The 17,216-nt window shown below is 48.9% G+C and overlaps 1 protein-coding gene across 6 annotated transcripts in view; it reads left to right on the top strand.

Moving 5' to 3' along the window:
* Window positions 1-2,605: 2,605 nt before the first annotated feature.
* The window catches only part of TAF1 (TATA-box binding protein associated factor 1), a 52,644-nt gene continuing 38,033 nt past the window's right edge, over window positions 2,606-17,216 (top strand). For 5 of the 6 annotated variants that reach the window (XM_063142000.1, XM_063141996.1, XM_063141998.1 and 2 more), the window contains exons 1-15: window positions 2,606-2,812; window positions 5,184-5,301; window positions 5,995-6,111; window positions 7,658-7,771; window positions 9,595-9,836; window positions 10,932-11,150; window positions 11,938-12,150; window positions 12,260-12,455; window positions 12,549-12,665; window positions 13,635-13,802; window positions 15,325-15,452; window positions 15,549-15,656; window positions 16,066-16,239; window positions 16,647-16,820; window positions 16,914-17,018. In XM_063142000.1, the coding sequence (XP_062998070.1) occupies window positions 2,687-2,812; window positions 5,184-5,301; window positions 5,995-6,111; window positions 7,658-7,771; window positions 9,595-9,836; window positions 10,932-11,150; window positions 11,938-12,150; window positions 12,260-12,455; window positions 12,549-12,665; window positions 13,635-13,802; window positions 15,325-15,452; window positions 15,549-15,656; window positions 16,066-16,239; window positions 16,647-16,820; window positions 16,914-17,018 (2,319 nt within the window). In that variant the 5' untranslated portion in view covers window positions 2,606-2,686. The remainder of the gene's footprint in view (window positions 2,813-5,183; window positions 5,302-5,994; window positions 6,112-7,657; window positions 7,772-9,594; window positions 9,837-10,931; window positions 11,151-11,937; window positions 12,151-12,259; window positions 12,456-12,548; window positions 12,666-13,634; window positions 13,803-15,324; window positions 15,453-15,548; window positions 15,657-16,065; window positions 16,240-16,646; window positions 16,821-16,913; window positions 17,019-17,216) is intronic. The other variant, XM_063141997.1, reaches the window with a different exon arrangement.

The following is a 17,216-nucleotide window of genomic DNA, read 5'->3' as shown; positions in this document are numbered from 1 at the left end:
CCTTGGTGATTAGAGAATGAAGTTAATGATGGGTTTGGTCTCACCAGTGTATCCAAATGCTTTCTGAACAAAGCATTACTCTGTGTATAAGACTATGGTGGACCAGTCTCTGCAGGCTAATAGTTCTGTACCTGGATGTTCAGCTTAGTGTGTAGAAGATGCCAACTGTAAAACCGTGCAAAGCCATCGTTGCCTGCTCTTGGTGCTGCAGGGGCCAGTGGGGGCGGGGCTGTCTGATCTCCCTAACGAAAGGGCTTTCTCTAGGCTGAGCTGAGGTTTTACATGGTGGTTGGATGGGCCACATGTGCCTTACGGTGCGAGGGGAAACTGAGACACTGTGGTACTGAGACATACACTGGCAACTGATTTTATAGTTAAGAATACATTTGTATGGCGACTAACAAAGTTATTTTTAAATTATGCAGAATTAAATTGTAATAAAGCATTTTCTTGGGTTGTTTCTTTGTCGGATTATTTCCCTTTATCGGTGTGTTCTTGTGGAGTTTGGGAGGGGCTGTATCCCAGTAGTAGAAGGTCCCAGGTTCTATCCCCAGTATCTACAGGTGGTGCAGGAAAAACTCCTGCCTGAAACCCTGGGGAGCCACTGCCAGTCAGTGGAAACAATACTGGGCTAGATGGACCAATGGCAGCTTCCTGTTGTTCCTGTGTTCCTCTTTCCCCTAAACTGCTGTCTCAGGATTTTGAAACTCCTTGGAGATGAGCCTCTGTAGAGCAATTCTGGTGTTGTATGAAATTCAAAAAACCATTCCTTCCCCACTTAATTTTTTTTAAATAAAGTTCCTCTGTTTTATAATTTTGATAATATAGTTAGATTTAGAGGAAGGATCTATCTAGCCATGCCTAGAATTGCTTTCTGAGCTGGAGAGGAGGCCATGAGTGCTGTTTTCTAAGAGGCTAGAAACAGAGACAGTGCAGCAGCTATAGTCACTTCCCCATTTTCAACTATCACATCTATTCAATTTCAGAAGGGTCCTCTGTCCCCTTGTCCTACTGGATTTTCAGAAACCTGGCCTAGCCAAAATTAGAATGGCTGACAATCACACTATGCACTACTTCCCTGGCTCTAGTTCTGCTTCATCTTTGATCTTGGGTAACCCTTTTCCTGCATTCTGTGAGCACATGCAGTGAGGGAGAAAGCCTGGTAAGAATGTCACCTCCAAAAGGCATGTATGTATACATATAAATCAATTGCCCCATCTCTTAAAAACCCAATAAGAGCCCTGCTGGATCACAGCAAAGGCCCGAGCCTCTGGTCCAGCAATGATTCCTACAGCAGACAGCCAGTTTTAAAATCGATTATTAAAATGTATATACTCTCCCCTTCCATTGAAGTTAACATGGTTGCTTACAATAAACTAAGGATATGCTATACACAGAAACCAGATCTTACAGAAGTAATACAAGATAGCTTAATAAAGGGGAGGATCCACAGCTCATTGCAAGTGCTCCCAGATTTCAGTCCCAGCATCTCCAGATAGGTCTGGAAAACAGACCTGTCTGAAACATTTGAGAACTGTTGCTGCTAGTCAGTATTATGGATACTGGGCTAGATGGACTCACAGTTTGATCCAGTGTAAGGCAGCTTCTGATGTTCTTAAAAGGCTAAGATTTTTTTTTAAAATGGTCTTTGGCTGGCCCCAGGTGAGCCTGTCAGAACTTGGGATCATTCCATGAAGCTGATTGGTGGGAGATTCAGGACAGATAAAAGGAAGTTCTTCACACAGCGCTGTAGTCAAGTCGAGCTGGAATTTGCTACCACAAGATGTAGTGATGGCTAGCAATTTGGATGGCTTTAAAAGGGAGTTGGATAAATGCCTGGAGGAGAATGTTACCAATGGCTACTAGTCCTGATGCGATCTCCTCTATCAGAGGCAGTAAACCTATATACCCCAGTTGTTGGGGAACATGGGTAGGAGGGTGCTGTTGTCCTGCTTGTGGGTTCCTGGTCGACAGCTGGTTTGACCACTGTGGGAACAACGCTGGGCTAGATGGACCCTTGGTCTGATCCAGCAAGCCTCTTCTAATGTTCTTATGTCGGGGGACAGCATTTCAGGATGGGGCCATTGGCAGCCAGACGCCTCAAGTCTAGGTGTGCCACATGCAGCACATGAAGGAAACAAACCTCCCCAATTCTCTCCCCACCCCGATTTTTTGGTGTTCAGTATCTCTAGATGCTGTGCTGTCACCAGGAATAGTAGCCATGGGCAGACCTCTCTATTATCTCCCTGAATTTGCCTTATTTGTAAAGGCGTCCACGCTGGTGGCCATCATCATATCCACAATTTAACTATTTGCTGTTCGTACATGTTCTTTTGTCTGTCCTGAACCTCCCATCATTGATGTGATTTGAAACACACACACACCCTGTTCTTCTGATCCAGGAACCTGCCTGCAACTCCCATCAACCCTCACCATGGCCTCTGCTGGCAAGGGCTCATGGGAGTTGTAGGCGAAATCAACTCTCGCTCCATCCACTCGTCGCCCGCTTGGCTGTCCCCAAGGCCTTTCCCGTCGCGCTGGGCAGGGCAGGTGGCGCTCTATCCGCCGGCGCGCTCTCGATGGCTTTGCCGCGAAAGGGCGCGGCTTCCGGTTCCGGTGTAAACACGGCAGTGAAGGCGTCGGTGGCGCGGCTAGGCCCGGAGGCCGTCGTTGTTGCGGCGCGGGCATGTCGGACTCTGAGAGCGAGGAGGAGGGCGGCGGAGGCCGGTCGGCGCCCTTCTCCCTGGCCGGCTTCCTCTTCGGCAACATCAACGAGCAGGGCCAGCTGGAGGGGGAAGGGCTGCTGGACCAGGTGGGCGCCTCGGTCGGGCCAGCTGCTCCCGGGGCGGCTTCGCGGATGCGGAACACACAACGCAACGGCAGGCGGGCGTAACGTGACAGCCGCAAAAGGGTGGGCTCCTTGTGGCCCTCTGGCTGGTTTGGCCTACAACTCCCATCATCCCTCACCATGGCCTCTGCTGGCAAGGGCTCACGGGAGTTGTAGGCGAAGTCGTGGAGGGCCACAAGCGAGAGGGCCTGCTGGGAGCCCAATAGAAAAGTCTTCGCCTGGGTTTCAGTTGCTCCTGGATAGCCTGAACCATGAATCTGGATAGCAGCTAAGCAGCCTCGCGAACAAATGAACAGTAGATCCTAGAAGGATCATGTCAAGCAGCCATAGCGCATGTAAATGGGAAGCGTCCAGGGGGACAAACTTAGGGTGACCCTATGAAAAGGAGGACAGGGCTCCTGTATCTTTAACATTTGTATTGAAAAGGGATTTTCAGCAGGCGTTATTTGTATATATGGGGAACCTGGTGAAATTTCCTCTTTATCACAACGTTTAAAGCTGCAGGAGCCCTGCCCTCTTTTAAATCTGGTCACTCTAGTATAGCTCCTGCAGCTTTAACTGTGGTGATGAAGAGGGAATTTCATCAGGTTCTCCATATATACAAATGACACCTGCTGAAATTCCCTTTTCTATGCAACTGTTAAAGATACAGAAGCCCTGTCCTCCTTTTCATATGGTCACCCTAGACAAACTGGATGTGACACAGTTCTTGTGACTAGCAATTGTATGAATCCCCCTATGAGGAAAAGTTATAACGACTGGGGTCGTGTACCTTGGGGGGGGGGGAAACGAAGGGAGAAATGAGAGAGGTGTACAAATTTATGCACGGTGTGGAGAAAGTGGATAGGGAGACATTCTTCTCTCCTAACATAATTGTAGAACCCAATGGGGTCACCTCATGAAGCTGACTGGGGGGAGAGTTAAGTGGAAGCCCTTCTTCACACAGCACATAAACTACAGGATTCTCTTCCACAAGGTGTGGTGATGGGCGCCAATGTGGATGGGTTTAAAAGGGAATTAGACAAATTTATGGAGGATAAAGCTATCAGTGGTCATTTGTCTTGAGGGCTATAGGTTGCCTCCAGTGTCAGAGGCAGTACGCCTGTGTATAGTAGGTGCTAGAGAACATGATTGGGAGGGTGCTATTTTGCTCCTGTCCCACGAGAAACTGGTTCAATGCCAGCCCCAGGTTTTTGAAGGCTTGAGAATTGGCTGTTCTGACTGGCAGCAGCGGCCCCATCTTTCCACCAGTCCTGGTACTTGCCATCCATTTTTAATTTGAGACTTTTTGTGGACAAAGCATATGTTCTGTCAGTGACCTATGGCCACTTCTCCAAAATAATGAAAACAGGATGCTGCCTTATAACGTGTCAAACCATTGGGTCCATCTAGTCCAACCTTCCCCAACCTGGTGCCCTCCAGATGTTTGGGACTCCAACTACCATCAACCCCAGCTAGCATGGCTAGTGTTAGGAATGCCGTGAGTTGTAATCCAAAACATTTGGAGGGTACCAGTTTTGGGAAGGCTGATCTAGGTGAATGGTATTTCCTGTGACTGGCAGCACCTGTGCAAGTTCTCAGGTGGAAACGGATCTTTGTTCTAGCCCTGTGGCCTGAGATGTCAAGGATTGTATCTGGGACATTGTTCCAGCACAGCATCTTCTCTAGCACCCAGCCAATGGCCTTCAAATATGTATGAACATATGAGAGATCGTTGGTCTAACTTAGGGTAACCACATTTTGGAAACCAAAAAGGAGGACAACATGGTTGGCCCCCAAGGGTGTGTGTCCAGCCCCAAGTTTTTTTAAAAAAATAATTTTAAAACTTTTAAAAATTCCTAAAAATCAATGGATGAATGGATTTGTTTCAAACTTTGCATGGCTAAAGCCCTCCTTAAGAGCTATCATGGTGCTGAGTTTCATCTCTTTACCTTTAAAAATGATGGATCTGTAAGCGTTTTTGTTAATTCCCATTAAGTCTAACCCAGTGCTGGCTACTTTAACTGGCAGTAGCTTTCTAGAGTCTCAGTAGAGGATTCCCCCCAACCTTCCATGCTTGGGGAAAATTGTTTCATTTTAACTGGAAGTGCTGGGCTTAAACCTGGGGATTGCTGCATGCAAAACATTGACTCAGCCCACCAAACAACTGCCTCGTATTTTCTAGGTTCCCAACATGTATTTTTGTTAGCTATTCCTGGCTACATGTTACCTACGTTATACTGCTGTGGTCTAAAAACACTGCAGTGTGGCTTCCCAACCACATTCCAAAATACTATCCTAAGGTCCCTTTCCCTCCTGGCCAAATATTGTTCTCTTTCTGTCTCTCTCACTCCAGGAATCCAAAAACCATTTGGCTGGACTTGGGGCACTGGGCCTGGGGAGCCTCATCACTGAAATTACAGCTGCTGAAGACGATTCCTCTGAGACCGACGGATCCCAACTAGATGAAGAAGGTGAGAAACCCTTTTGCTCTACTGATCGGGTGGGGGAGCTCCCTCAGACAAACTGACTCCCGTATGTGTGTTAAATATGGGTCCAACTGATTGAGTGAATGCTCTGATGATGGTTGCTTTCCTATCCTCCAAAATCTACACCAAGAATGACTACATGGGTTTCTTGGTGGGTATCAGAACTACACTTAAGAAACTTCCCAGTATGAGTTTGGTCACTGGTGCAAAACAGCCGTGCACCAGTAGAGTAAGTGGTATCGGATGAGCTGAGAACAAGCATGTCAGAGTCTTGATTAGACCTCTTGATCCTCAATTAGAGATGTTTTATTTTAACTGTCTTGGACCCAGTGCTAAATCCAGGAGTTGAGAGTATCCTGGCATAAATTAAGCCCTGCCTGGATAAAAAAATAAAATTAAAAAAGTGTGATGTCTTCCTTTATTACTTTCACCATCTCTGTATGGGGCGATTGAGACAGAAGGAAGGAGGAGAGCCTGGTCTTGGTGTCCAAGCAAAAATACATCTTTCCTTGCTTTGCTTTTTCCCTTTCTGAGTTTGGTCTTCTGGGCTTCATGCTGCGCTTTGTATGGCCCTGACAAATATGTGCATAGTGGATGTGACGGGAGAAAGCTGTTGCCTGTTGGATCTGTTACGTTTTGTGTGATTGGGTGTTTTCTCTCATTTCACCCTTCCTACAGGCTGGGTTAAGAGCACTGAAGATGCTGTTGATTATTCTGATATTACCGAGGTGGCTGAAGATGAGAGCCGCAGGTACCGCCAGGCAATGGGCAACCTTCAGCCAGTTCAGAGGGCAGGTAATTGTTGACAGCAGCTTTCTTTTATTCCCTTTGGTATAACTCTTTAATCTGATGCTGACTGATTAACTGTTTTTCTGATCAATAGTTTCATATTATCACTTATCCTGGCTATCTCTTGCTGTTCCCCTTTAGCATTCTGCACCTTTAATAATAACTATCCTAAATCAGATTTCAGCCCCGACAAGCATTCACTCAGAGGAGTCAGGTTTGCATAGTAAGCTTTGGTGTTGCTGTACCTTCTCTACCTCCTGGTCCCAATCCAGGAGCTGATAGTGAGGAAGATTGCATTAAGCCGGTGTTTTTAGCCCTGCATCTTTCCATTCCTGTAGCTGATGTCTCAACTTTAAACATGGGCACAGGGGGAAAAGGGGAAAGGTTTTAGAAAACACAAGTGACTAATTCCCTTGGTTACTTTCACTTCTTCCTATTTCAAATCTTAATGTTGCAAATACGGCTCAGGGGTTGGCTACTTCAGAGACCGCCTTCTGCCATACGAATTTGCCTAAATCCTCTGTTTCTCATTTGAGGCTGGTGTTGACTGTCTAGGGTGACCATATGTAAAGGAGGACAGGGCTCCTGTATCTTTAGCAGTTGCATAGAAAAGGGAATTTCAGCAGGTGTCATTTGTATATATGGAGAACCTGCTGAAATTCCCTCTTCATCACAACAGTTAAAAGTGCAGGAGCTATACTAGAGTGACCAGATTTAAAAGAGGGCAGGGCACCTGCAGCTTTAACTGGTGTGATGAAGAGGAAATTTCACCAGGTTCTCCATATATGCAAATGACACCTGCTGAAATTCCCTTTTCAATACAACTGTTAAAGATACAGGAGCCCTGTCCTCCTTTTCATAGGGTCACCCTACAGGCTGACTAGAGAGAAAGCATTCTGTCTTTGGAATTCTCTCCCCAGAGAAACTTACTTGATACCGAGTTTAATGTCTTTTTGGTGCTAGATGAAGACTTTATTTCCACATGTCTTTCAGCAGGTTTTCTAAACTGGTGTTCGTACGATAATATAACTCCGATGCGTTTTATAGCTGTTTTTTCTTTGCTTTTTTTCTTTGTTCTTTTTTCTACTTTTTTTTTAAAAAAATTTCATTTATATAATTAATAAGTATTTAATAAGAATTAAACCAAATAATAATAGCATTCCATAATGAACAAGGGGTGTTTACACGTATTAAGCAATACAGGGACTAAAAGCAGACAAAGAACAAAAGAGTTTAGCTAGACAATAATCAAGGGATTATATGTCAAAGCAAAGATTTTTGATATCCTCTTCTTTGCTTTTTAAAAGGTTTTATTATCAATTGTAAATTGCCCTGGGAGTTTTGTTCCGAAGGGAAACCTGAATATTATATATCAGCAAATGAATGCATGAGTAGTTGAGGGCAGGGAAATCTGGTGGAAGTGGAGCTGGTTGGGTGGTGGAGGATGTGCCCTGGTCATCTTGGAATGTTTGTGCAGTTAGATTCTAACAAGGACCATGAGCCAAAGTTGTGACATGATGGCTGCCTGGTGAGTTCCCTCTTTTTTCTTCAGATGACGATGACGACTATGATGCTGACTCAGAAGATATTGATTCCAAGCTGATGCCTCCTCCTCCACCTCCAGTGCCGTTGAAAAAAGAGGATGAAAAGGATTCAGGTGGCTCTGGTGTGTATGTGCCCCTGAGGGATTGGCGGGCTGTGAATCCTGGAGTGCTAGCTCATGGCGTTCAAGCATTTGTGTGCTTCTAGAACAGCCGTGGCAAAGGCTAATGTGGCTGCAGGGGGGGCAGATACTGTTTTGGGCTGCATTGGTGGAAGTGTGGCTTCCGGGTCGCGTGGGGTGCTGGTTCCTCTCTCTTCGGCACTGGTTGGGCCTCATCTGGAGTGTTGCTTCCAGTTCTGGGCTCCACAGTTCGGGCGGGGGGGCACGGACGGGCTGGAGCGTGTTCAGAGGAGGGCGGCCAGGATGGTCAGGGATCTGGAGGCGGGGCCCTGTGGGGAGGGGCTGAAAGAACTGGGCATGTTTAGTCCAGAGAAGAGAAGATTGAGGGGAGACATGATGGCACTCTTCAAATACTTAAAAGGTTGTCGCACAGAGGAGGGCCAGAGTCTCTTCTCGATCCTCCCAGGGTGCAGGATGCGGAATGGCGGGCTCGAGTTGGGGGAGGCCGGATTCCAGCTGGACATCAGGAAAAACTTCCTGACTGTTAGAGCAGTATGACGGTGGAGTTGGTTGCCTGGGGAGGTTGTGAGCTCTCCTACACTGGAGGCATTCGGGAGGCGGCTGGGCAACCATCTGTCGGGGATGCTTTGGGGTGGGTTCCTGCATTGGGCAGGGGGTTGGACTCGATGGCCTTGTAGGCCCCTTCCAACTCTGCTATTCTATGATTCTATGATAAGTCAGGAGCAAAGGGCAACATCCGTGGCTTCAGACTTCCAACTCTGCTGTTCTATGATTCTATGATAATTGGCATTTAACCCCCTTTTAGCTTTTAAAAGAGAAGAATACCGTCAAGGTAGTCCTTTAACCTAGTTTCTGAAGCTCATTTGCTTGCTCTTCCTCTGGCTGAGGTCTGGAGGTCTGTCTTAGCGCCGGAGGGAAGGAACTTGCAAGTTATGGGGCTGTTGCCATAGAAGTGTGCATCTGAGTGTTTGTTTGAAAACATTAAAAAAAAAGTCTTTTTGGGTCAGTCCAAGATTCATTTAGTCCAGGGGTTGGGAATTTATTCCCCTTCTTAAGTTGTTGGGCTCCAGTTCCCATTAGTCACAGGCAGCCTGGCCAATGGTCACCTGTGATCTAGTCCAACGTTCTGTTTCCATTAGCATCCAGCTGGATGCTTCTTTGATGTTCATAAAGGGAGGTGTGAAGGTAAGGACTAGTGTTACCTGCTGTTTGTCTTCAGCATTTGGAACTCAGGGAGACTGTGACACCCCTCCCCCTGGCTTCACATGCCATGATGGCAATTCCTGGGTTGTTTAACCCATCAATTGCCAGGCATAATTGTGTGAGCTGTTTCCAATTCCAATGAACAAGGCTTCCTGGTTTGTCAAACCTTAGTGAATTTGCATTCTTTGTGGCTTTCTTGGCTTATGTGAGATTTTATTTTGATGGTACTTGTGGTTTTTGTTTTTTATTTTGCTTTTTGTTTCTTTTTTTTTTTAGTGTAAACCAATTTGAGTTTTGTGAAAAAGCAGACCACAATTTTTTCAATCAATATATATATATATATGTGGAGTCTACTTGGGAGGATTGGCCTTCTGAAAATTTAAAATGTCTTGAATGCAGGGGCCACCTGGATCGGATCCTTTAAAGAAGCTTCTCTCCCCCCACCCCCCCTATATAAATGTAAGCTGAGATACTCAAGATTTCAGATTCCGTTTGAGATGGTGTGCCAAAACGCCCGCAGCTCTGGTTTTGCTTCTGTCGTTTTGCAGTTAGAGAGCCAGGATTTTATTTATCTTTTTGCTGAGAGACTTGCTGTCTTCCAGGGCCTGAAGATAGTGGTGGTATCATTCTGCCCTCCATCATTGCTTCGTCGTCCGTTGCTTCGGAGAAGTCGGATTTCAGCAGCTCTTCTGATTCCGAATCAGAGACGGGGTCTCAGGACTCGAGGAAGGCCGATTCCAAGGAAGGCAAGCTCACGCTGCCACTTGCAGGGATCATGCAGCGAGATGCCACCAGAGTGCTACCCAGCGTAACGGAGCTCTTCCCTGAATTTCGGCCAGGCAAGGTAGGGCTTGAGGCAGAGACCCAATGGAAAAGGTGGGGTGCCCTGAGCAAAAGGCTTCGTTTTGTGTTGGAAGGCTGGAAACGTGGCTGAATTGGTTCTGTGTCTCCCCACCTTTTTCTTTCAATGCTTGTTGCCTGAATGTGTTACTGGGATTTGCTCTAGACTTTCTGTTACCCCTCGCTTCCCTATTGGAGGGTTCCTAGGGAAGGATCCTAGAGTTATGCATTATGACTGTGGAGAACTCAGCCAGAGAAGGTTGGTCTTCGTCAGCACCTTCTTGTACTGACGGGCATCCCTTCCGAGAGGTGGATACATTCCTAAAGTCCCAAGAGTAGCAAGGTGGATGGGGTGTCCCAAAAGTCTGCTTGGGGAGAGGAACTGATTGTGGTTCGCTCTGGCTGATGCTCCCTCTCTCGCAATGCTAGAACCCAGTGGGGGTCATGAAGCTGATTGGTGGGAGATTCAGGACAGATAAAAGGAAAGTCTTCTTTACACAGCGCGTAGTTAAACTACCACAAGATGTAGTGATGGCCACCAATTTGGATGGCTTTAAAAGGGGGTTGGATAAATTCCTGGAGGAGGAGAAGGCTATCAATGGCTACTAGCTCTGATGGTTACGTGCTACCTCCAGTAGCAAAGGCAGTAAGCCTATGTGCACCAGGTGCTGGGGAACATGGGTAGGAGGTAGTGCATGCTGTTGCACTAGGGTTTTGCTTGTTGGTTCCTGGCCAACAGCTGGTGGGCCACTGTGCGAACAGAATGCTGGACTAGATGGACCTTTGGTCTCATCCAGCACAGCTCTTCTTATGTTCTGTGTTGGCAGAGTCAGGATGCTTTCCTGGCTCTGCCTACCAGCCTGGTGCTCTTTGTTCCTCTAGGCCAGGGGTGGCCCTCCAAATCTTTTGGCCTGCAACTCCCATCTTCCCTCATTACTGACCATCATGGCTAAGGCTGGTGGAAGCTGTAGTCCAGGCAGCCAGAGTGGCAGAGAGACAAGGGGCCTGATGCTGAACTTCGCTCTGCATTGAGACCCTCTGCCAGTCACTTGTGCACCCCAACCTTTCCTTCTCTCTCTCGTCCTTCTCCTTCTCCTAGGTGTTGCGGTTCCTGCGCCTCTTTGGCCCCGGGAAGAACATCCCATCTGTCTGGCGGAGTGCCCGCAGGAAGCGCAAAAAGAAGCACCGGGAATTAATCCCGGAAGTGCAGATCCAGGAGGGAGAAACCATGACCGAGGCAGGCGTGGAAGGGAAATCTCCCTGGGAATACGAATATGCCCCGCCTCCGCCTCCAGAGCAGTGCCTTTCTGATGATGAGGTGAGTCGGTGGAAATGGAGAGGGCCCTTGGTGGAAGGGGTGTGTGTTCGTGCCGGAGGGCCTCTTTGCTACACCACGAGAGCGCTGGGGAGGGCAGGGCGTCCGTCTACGTCAGTAGTTCCCAAACTTTTTCAGGTCACTGCCCCCTTGGTTCCACAAACTCATGCCCAGTGCCCCCTACCCTACACTATAAAAATCATTATTCAGAATAGCGGTTTTCAACCACCCACTAAGGAAGATAATAACAATAAAATTCAAAACAGTAACAATTAATTGAATATTTATTCAAAATCCAAAGCACCTGCCGCCTGCTTGCTGAGGGAGGGAGGGAAAAGAGAGCAAACGCCTCTGTTTTGCAGCCTGCATGGCGGGGCACACCAAGCAGGGTATGTCTCTTCATTAGCGTTTTGGTGCTTTTGAAACATTTCAATTCACCGTTAAAAGGACTCTTCTTAAACAGTATTAATACATCTGTGGATTCTTCCCCTATATGGCTTGGGACCAAACTACCTTCTCCCATAAAAATGTCAGTGGGTTTTAAGACCTTCTGGAGAGGCGTTAAGAGACCCCCTTGCTTCTTGACGCCCCCCTATGCAATCCCACCGCCCCCAAGGGGGCGGTACCGCCCACTTTGGGAACCACTGGTCTACGTTGCAGTAGGAGGAAGGTGCCTCTGCCGACGTCCTGGCAAGAAGGGCGCAAGGCCAGATGCAGAGTGGGAATTGGTGCGTCCTCAGTCCTCCGGGAGTCGCCTTGCCTGACCTTGCAGCTGCCTCTTGTCCTTCAGATCACCATGATGGCCCCCGTGGAGTCCAAGTTCTCCCAGTCTACGGGAGATCCAGACAAAGTGGCAGATACCAGGCCCAAGGTGGCGGAATGGCGCTATGGGCCAGCCCAACTTTGGTACGACATGCTGGACATCCCTGAGGATGGCAGTGGCTTTGACTATGGCTTCAAGCTGAAAGATCCCACCGAGGAGGAGGAGGAGGAGGAGCAGGAGGTGAGTGGGGAGGGAGGGCCCCAAACAGGAGCTGTTTGCCTCTCTTCAGGCAGGAGGAGGGGGAAGCGAGCCTGCCGGTGCCGTCACGGCTTGTGTTTTGCCTTCGCAGAGCACTGAGGCTGAGAAGGACGAGCTGCTGGCCGACGAGCACTTCCTCATGGTCACCCAACTGCAGTGGGAGGACGACGTGATCTGGAACGGGGAGGACATCAAGCACAAGGGGACCAAAACCCAGCGAGCCAGTCTGGCCGGCTGGCTGCCCTCCAGCATGACCCGGAATGCCACTGCCTACAACGCCCAGCAAGGTAAGTTGGCCCGGTGGCCTGCCTGGACCCCTAACTGCCTTTCAGGGTAGCAGCTCCCCAGTCTCTTCAGTGCACTCTTGCTTCCGTTCTCAGGGCTGAACCGCAGCGGCTCTCTGCTCAATTTGCCCGTTCCTCTGGTGCAGAAGCCCAGTGTGGCTGGAGTTTTGGGCAGTGCCAAGGGCAAAGAGAAGCAGCTCCCGGAACAGCAAGGTAAGGAGGAGAAGTGGCTGGGGCCGTACAGCGGGGAGATGTTCTTCTGTGCATATCCATGCAAGGGAAATAGTGGCGGTTATCTGCCAGGTTCCAGATCTGAAATAAGGCTCTTCTTTGCCTTGTAGGAGAATATCTTCTTGTCTCTTCCTTGCTTTAATAAAATAGCCACTTGTTAGTAGGACTGTTAATTGCTCTGATGTTGTCATTTGTTTATCTTGCCACTTTATGATTCAAAGAGGGCATTTTCTTACAGAGTGTGGTCAGGGAAGAATCTGCATAGGTGTCAGTACCTGCTGCGATTGAAAGACTTTTTCAGTATACAAACCAATAAACAGCTTTTTTGGCCTCTGAAGTGGCTTATGCCCCTCCTTTTCTTTGCCACCCTGGTTGGCCACAATCATTCTCTATCATTTTTTTCAGACGTAGCTACGTGGGGTCAGTTCTTCAGCAGCAAATTGGCAATGCCCTCTTCCTCCTTGTCTCATAATATGGGTGGGAGGGTGCCCCTGCGCTCACGTCTTGCTTGTGGGTTTCCTGTGGGCAGCTGGTCGGCCACTGTGGGAACAGCGTGCCAGACTAGAATCATAGAATCATTGAATAGCAGAGTTGGAAGCGGCCTACAAGGCCATCGAGTCCAACCCCCTGCTTAATGCAGGAATCCACCCTAAAGCATCCCTGACAGAGGGTTGTCCAGCTGCCTCTTGAAGGCCTCCCGTGTGGGAGAGCCCACAACCTCATGGCTACAACCTCATGGACTAGATGGACTTTGGTCTGATCCAGCATTGGGGCTCTTCTTACGTTCTTACATTCTTAAAGTCATCCTGAGCCTGGAGGTTTCAGAAGTGGCCTCTCTTTTGGAGAGGCTGCTAAGCGTCTTCTTGGTAAGACAGGGAGAGGAATTTGTGTGTCCCTGTGTCCCAGTACTCTGGAGATCTTGACAGAAGTGCCTTTGTTATATTGTTGCAGCAGCCCTGGATGAAGACAAGCCGTGGTTCTCTATTTTCCCCATTGACAACGAAGAGCTGGTCTATGGCCGTTGGGAAGACAACATCATCTGGGACGATGAGGCAATGGAGGCTGTTTTGGCTCCGCCCGTCCTGACCCTTGACCCAAATGATGAAAATATAATCCTAGGTATGTTCACAGAATCACTGTCTTTTCCCTTTGGAGTGTTGGTGGCGAAGGGATGGGGTAGGGCGAATCCCTTCTGTGTCACAGCGGTTTCCTGGAGTGCGTGAAGATGCAGAACTCGGTTGGGCAGAGGAAAGTGTTTTCCTAAGCAGATGCCTGTCCCAGGTTCTAGTGGGACAGAAAATGAATTAACTCTCCTGACCCCTCGCAAAGAATTCTGGGCATTGTAGTTGTGCAAAGGCTTGATCTCCAACAGAATTCTCAGCACTTTCAGAAAACTGCAATTGCCAGCATTCCTTTGAGGGAGGTAAACTGTTTTTTCTCCCTGTATTTAAATTTATAGTGTAGATATTTCTATACACTAGCAGTGGGAACTAAACTGCAGAAGCACGAAGCGAAGTGATCTGTCATGTAAATGCCCATGCGGTTAAATAGAATCAAGGATCCAAGAGCACCCCCAAACTACGAACCTGATCCTTTAGGGGCATTACAGCCCCTCCAGAACAGGTTGGACATCACTTAGCTGGAGAGATGTCTCTCCATCTTGTCTGGATTGAGTCTCAGTTTATTGGCCCTCATGCAGTCGGTTGCCCTACCCAGGTACTGATTCAGAACAGCCACTGCCTCACTCGGATTTTCTGACAAGGAGAGAAAGACCTGAGTATCATCTGCATATTGATGACACTTCAGCTGACACCTCTGGATTACCTCCCCCAGCAGTTTCATGTAGATGTTGAACAACATGGGGATGGAATAGAGCCCTATGGCGCCCCAAAGCATAGCTGCCAAGGCACAGAGCTTGGGACTGCAATACCTGATGGAACGCCTCTCCCGACATGAACCTACCCGTACACTACGCTCAACATCTAAGGTCCTCCTCCGAGCGCCTACTCTGAGGGAAGCTCGGAGGATGGCAACAAGGGAGAGGGTCTTCTCAGTGGTTGCCCCCCGACTGTGGAATGATCTCCCCGATGAGGCTCGCCTGGCGCCAACGTTGTTATCTTTTCGGCGCCAGGTCAAGACTTTTCTCTTCTCCCAGGCATTTTAACAGCATTTTAACAGCATTTAACAACGTTACGTTTGTTTTTAATGGACCCCAGAATTGTTGTTTTTAAATGGATACTGTTGTTTTTATACTGTTTTTATGTTTTTTTAATTTTTGTATACTTTTAATGTTTACTATTTTTAATTGTTGTAAACCGCCCAGAGAGCTTCGGCTGTGGGGCGGTATATAAATGTAATAAATAAATAAATAAATAAATAAATAATCCCTCCGTATCACCTTCTGGAATTGCCCATCCGAGTTAAAGCAGAACCACTGCAACGCAATGCCTCCAGCTCCCAACCCAGACAACCTATCCAGAAGGGTCCCATGGTCCGACGGTATTGAAAGCCTCTGAGAGGTCCGAGCGAATCAACAGGGTCGCCCTCCCACTGTCCCCTCTCTCTGTAGGCTTCCCCGACTTATTTGCTGCGGAGATGGGACAGTGTTCTGAATAGACATTTCTTATGTGCTCCTTCCTAGAAATTCCTGATGAGAAGGAAGAGATGACCTTGAATTCTCCTTCCAAGGAGAATAAGAAAGAGTCTTCCCTAAAGAAGAGCCGGATCCTCTTGGGCAAAACGGGAGTCATTAAGGAAGAGCCTCAGCAGGTTTGTGGGGGTCGCTCTCGTTTTCTGTGTGTAGAAGGGGCTTGTGGGAGAGAAGAAGAAGATGCCTGATTCCTACTTTCCTTGCTGCAAATCTAGAATATGTCTCAGCCAGAGGTGAAGGACCCCTGGAATCTATCAAACGACGAGTTTTACTATCCCAAGCAGCAAGGGCTTCGTGGAACCTTTGGAGGCAACATCATCCAGGTTAGGACGAGTGGTGGCGGTTGTGTGTGTTGAATTTGCAAAAGTGCAGCCTGGTGCGGAATTTCAGCCCTCTGAGAACCACGTGCCGAGGTAAATGCCCAGCCTGCCTTGGGTCATCTGGATAGACCAAAGTTCCATGGGCAGGTAGTGGTGCACCAGCTTTCCATAAGTGGCTTGCAGGACCTGTGCGCAAGGCTTAGCGGTGTGGCCTTGCGTGCCGCAGGACGCGACCGGTGCTTTGCTTTGGGCGGGCGCCTCGCTGGGTGTCGGGACGGTTCATCCCCGGCGGGTTAGTGATGCCGGGATGCCTAGTCCTGGGAGGGGGAGGCGTTCCTGGGGCTGGCGGCGGGCTGGAGCCCGGTTCCTTTCCCTGTCTGGAGTGCGACTGTGTGTTTGACTTGGCGTGCAGCACTCGATCCCTGCGGTGGAGCTTCGGCAGCCCTTCTTCCCCACCCACATGGGCCCTATGAAGCTGCGTCAGTTCCATCGGCCGCCCTTGAAGAAATACTCCTTTGGGGCCTTGTCCCAGCCTGGTCCCCATTCGGTGCAGCCCCTGCTGAAGCACATCAAGAAGAAAGCCAAGGTAAAGCCCTCGTCGTTCCCCAGTTCTGCTCCTCTGCTTTTATTTATGTATGTATGTATTTTTATGCCGCCATTCAGCCAAAAAAGGCTCTCACGGCGGTTTACAAAAGTATTTCTTGACAGTCCCTGCCCACAGGCTTACAATCTAAAAGACATGGCACAAAAGGAAAGGGGATTGGGAGGGAGGAGGAGGGGGAAAAGGAAAGGAAATTCAGGCACTACAATCTTAGTTGCTTTGCGGTCCACATTTGAACGGCGTTGCCCTCGGGGGTTCCTCGCCAGGAGGGCTTCTCTCTCCTGTCAGGTATCCCGGGGGTAAAGAGAGATCCCCACTGCTGCTGCTGCTTCAGATGTGCGTTTCTGTCTGTCTTTGGTTCGTTAACAACCTTCTCCTTGTGCGATGCCCAGATGAGAGAACAGGAGCGTCAGGCCTCTGGCGGCGGGGAGATGTTCTTCATGCGCACCCCGCAAGACCTCACCGGCAAGGACGGCGACCTCATCCTGGCAGAGTACAGTGAGGAGAACGCCCCCTTAATGATGCAGGTTGGGATGGCGAGCAAGATCAAGAACTACTACAAGCGGGTGAGTCGGTGTGCCGGCGTGGCTGCCTGGTCTTGAGCTCCTGCAGCCCAGCTCCTGCTGCCTTCTGACTCCCAGCTGTCTTGCTCCTGGCAGAAACCGGGCAAGGATCCTGGGGCCCCCGACTGCAAATACGGAGAGACGGTGTACTGCCACACCTCCCCCTTCTTGGGCTCTCTTCACCCCGGCCAGCTGCTCCAGGTGAGATGTCTACCTTTTGCATCTGGGAGTCAGGGTTGAGTTTGCATGTGTTTTGGGGCAGGGGAGGAGTTTCTCTCTTTGCAAGGAACAAAAGGTCACAGAGCTGTAAATTGCCACCAGATCCAGTGGGTTGAGCTTTTGCCTCCCTCCGTTTCCCAACACAAGCAGAGGGAGAGGAATTTGGGAGGCCTGCCTGTG

This window comes from Elgaria multicarinata, chromosome 15, assembly GCF_023053635.1.
Source record: "Elgaria multicarinata webbii isolate HBS135686 ecotype San Diego chromosome 15, rElgMul1.1.pri, whole genome shotgun sequence".
Taxonomy (NCBI): domain Eukaryota; kingdom Metazoa; phylum Chordata; class Lepidosauria; order Squamata; family Anguidae; genus Elgaria; species Elgaria multicarinata.
Note: the sequence above shows the minus strand (reverse complement) of the source record. Positions and strands in the feature narration are given on the sequence as shown.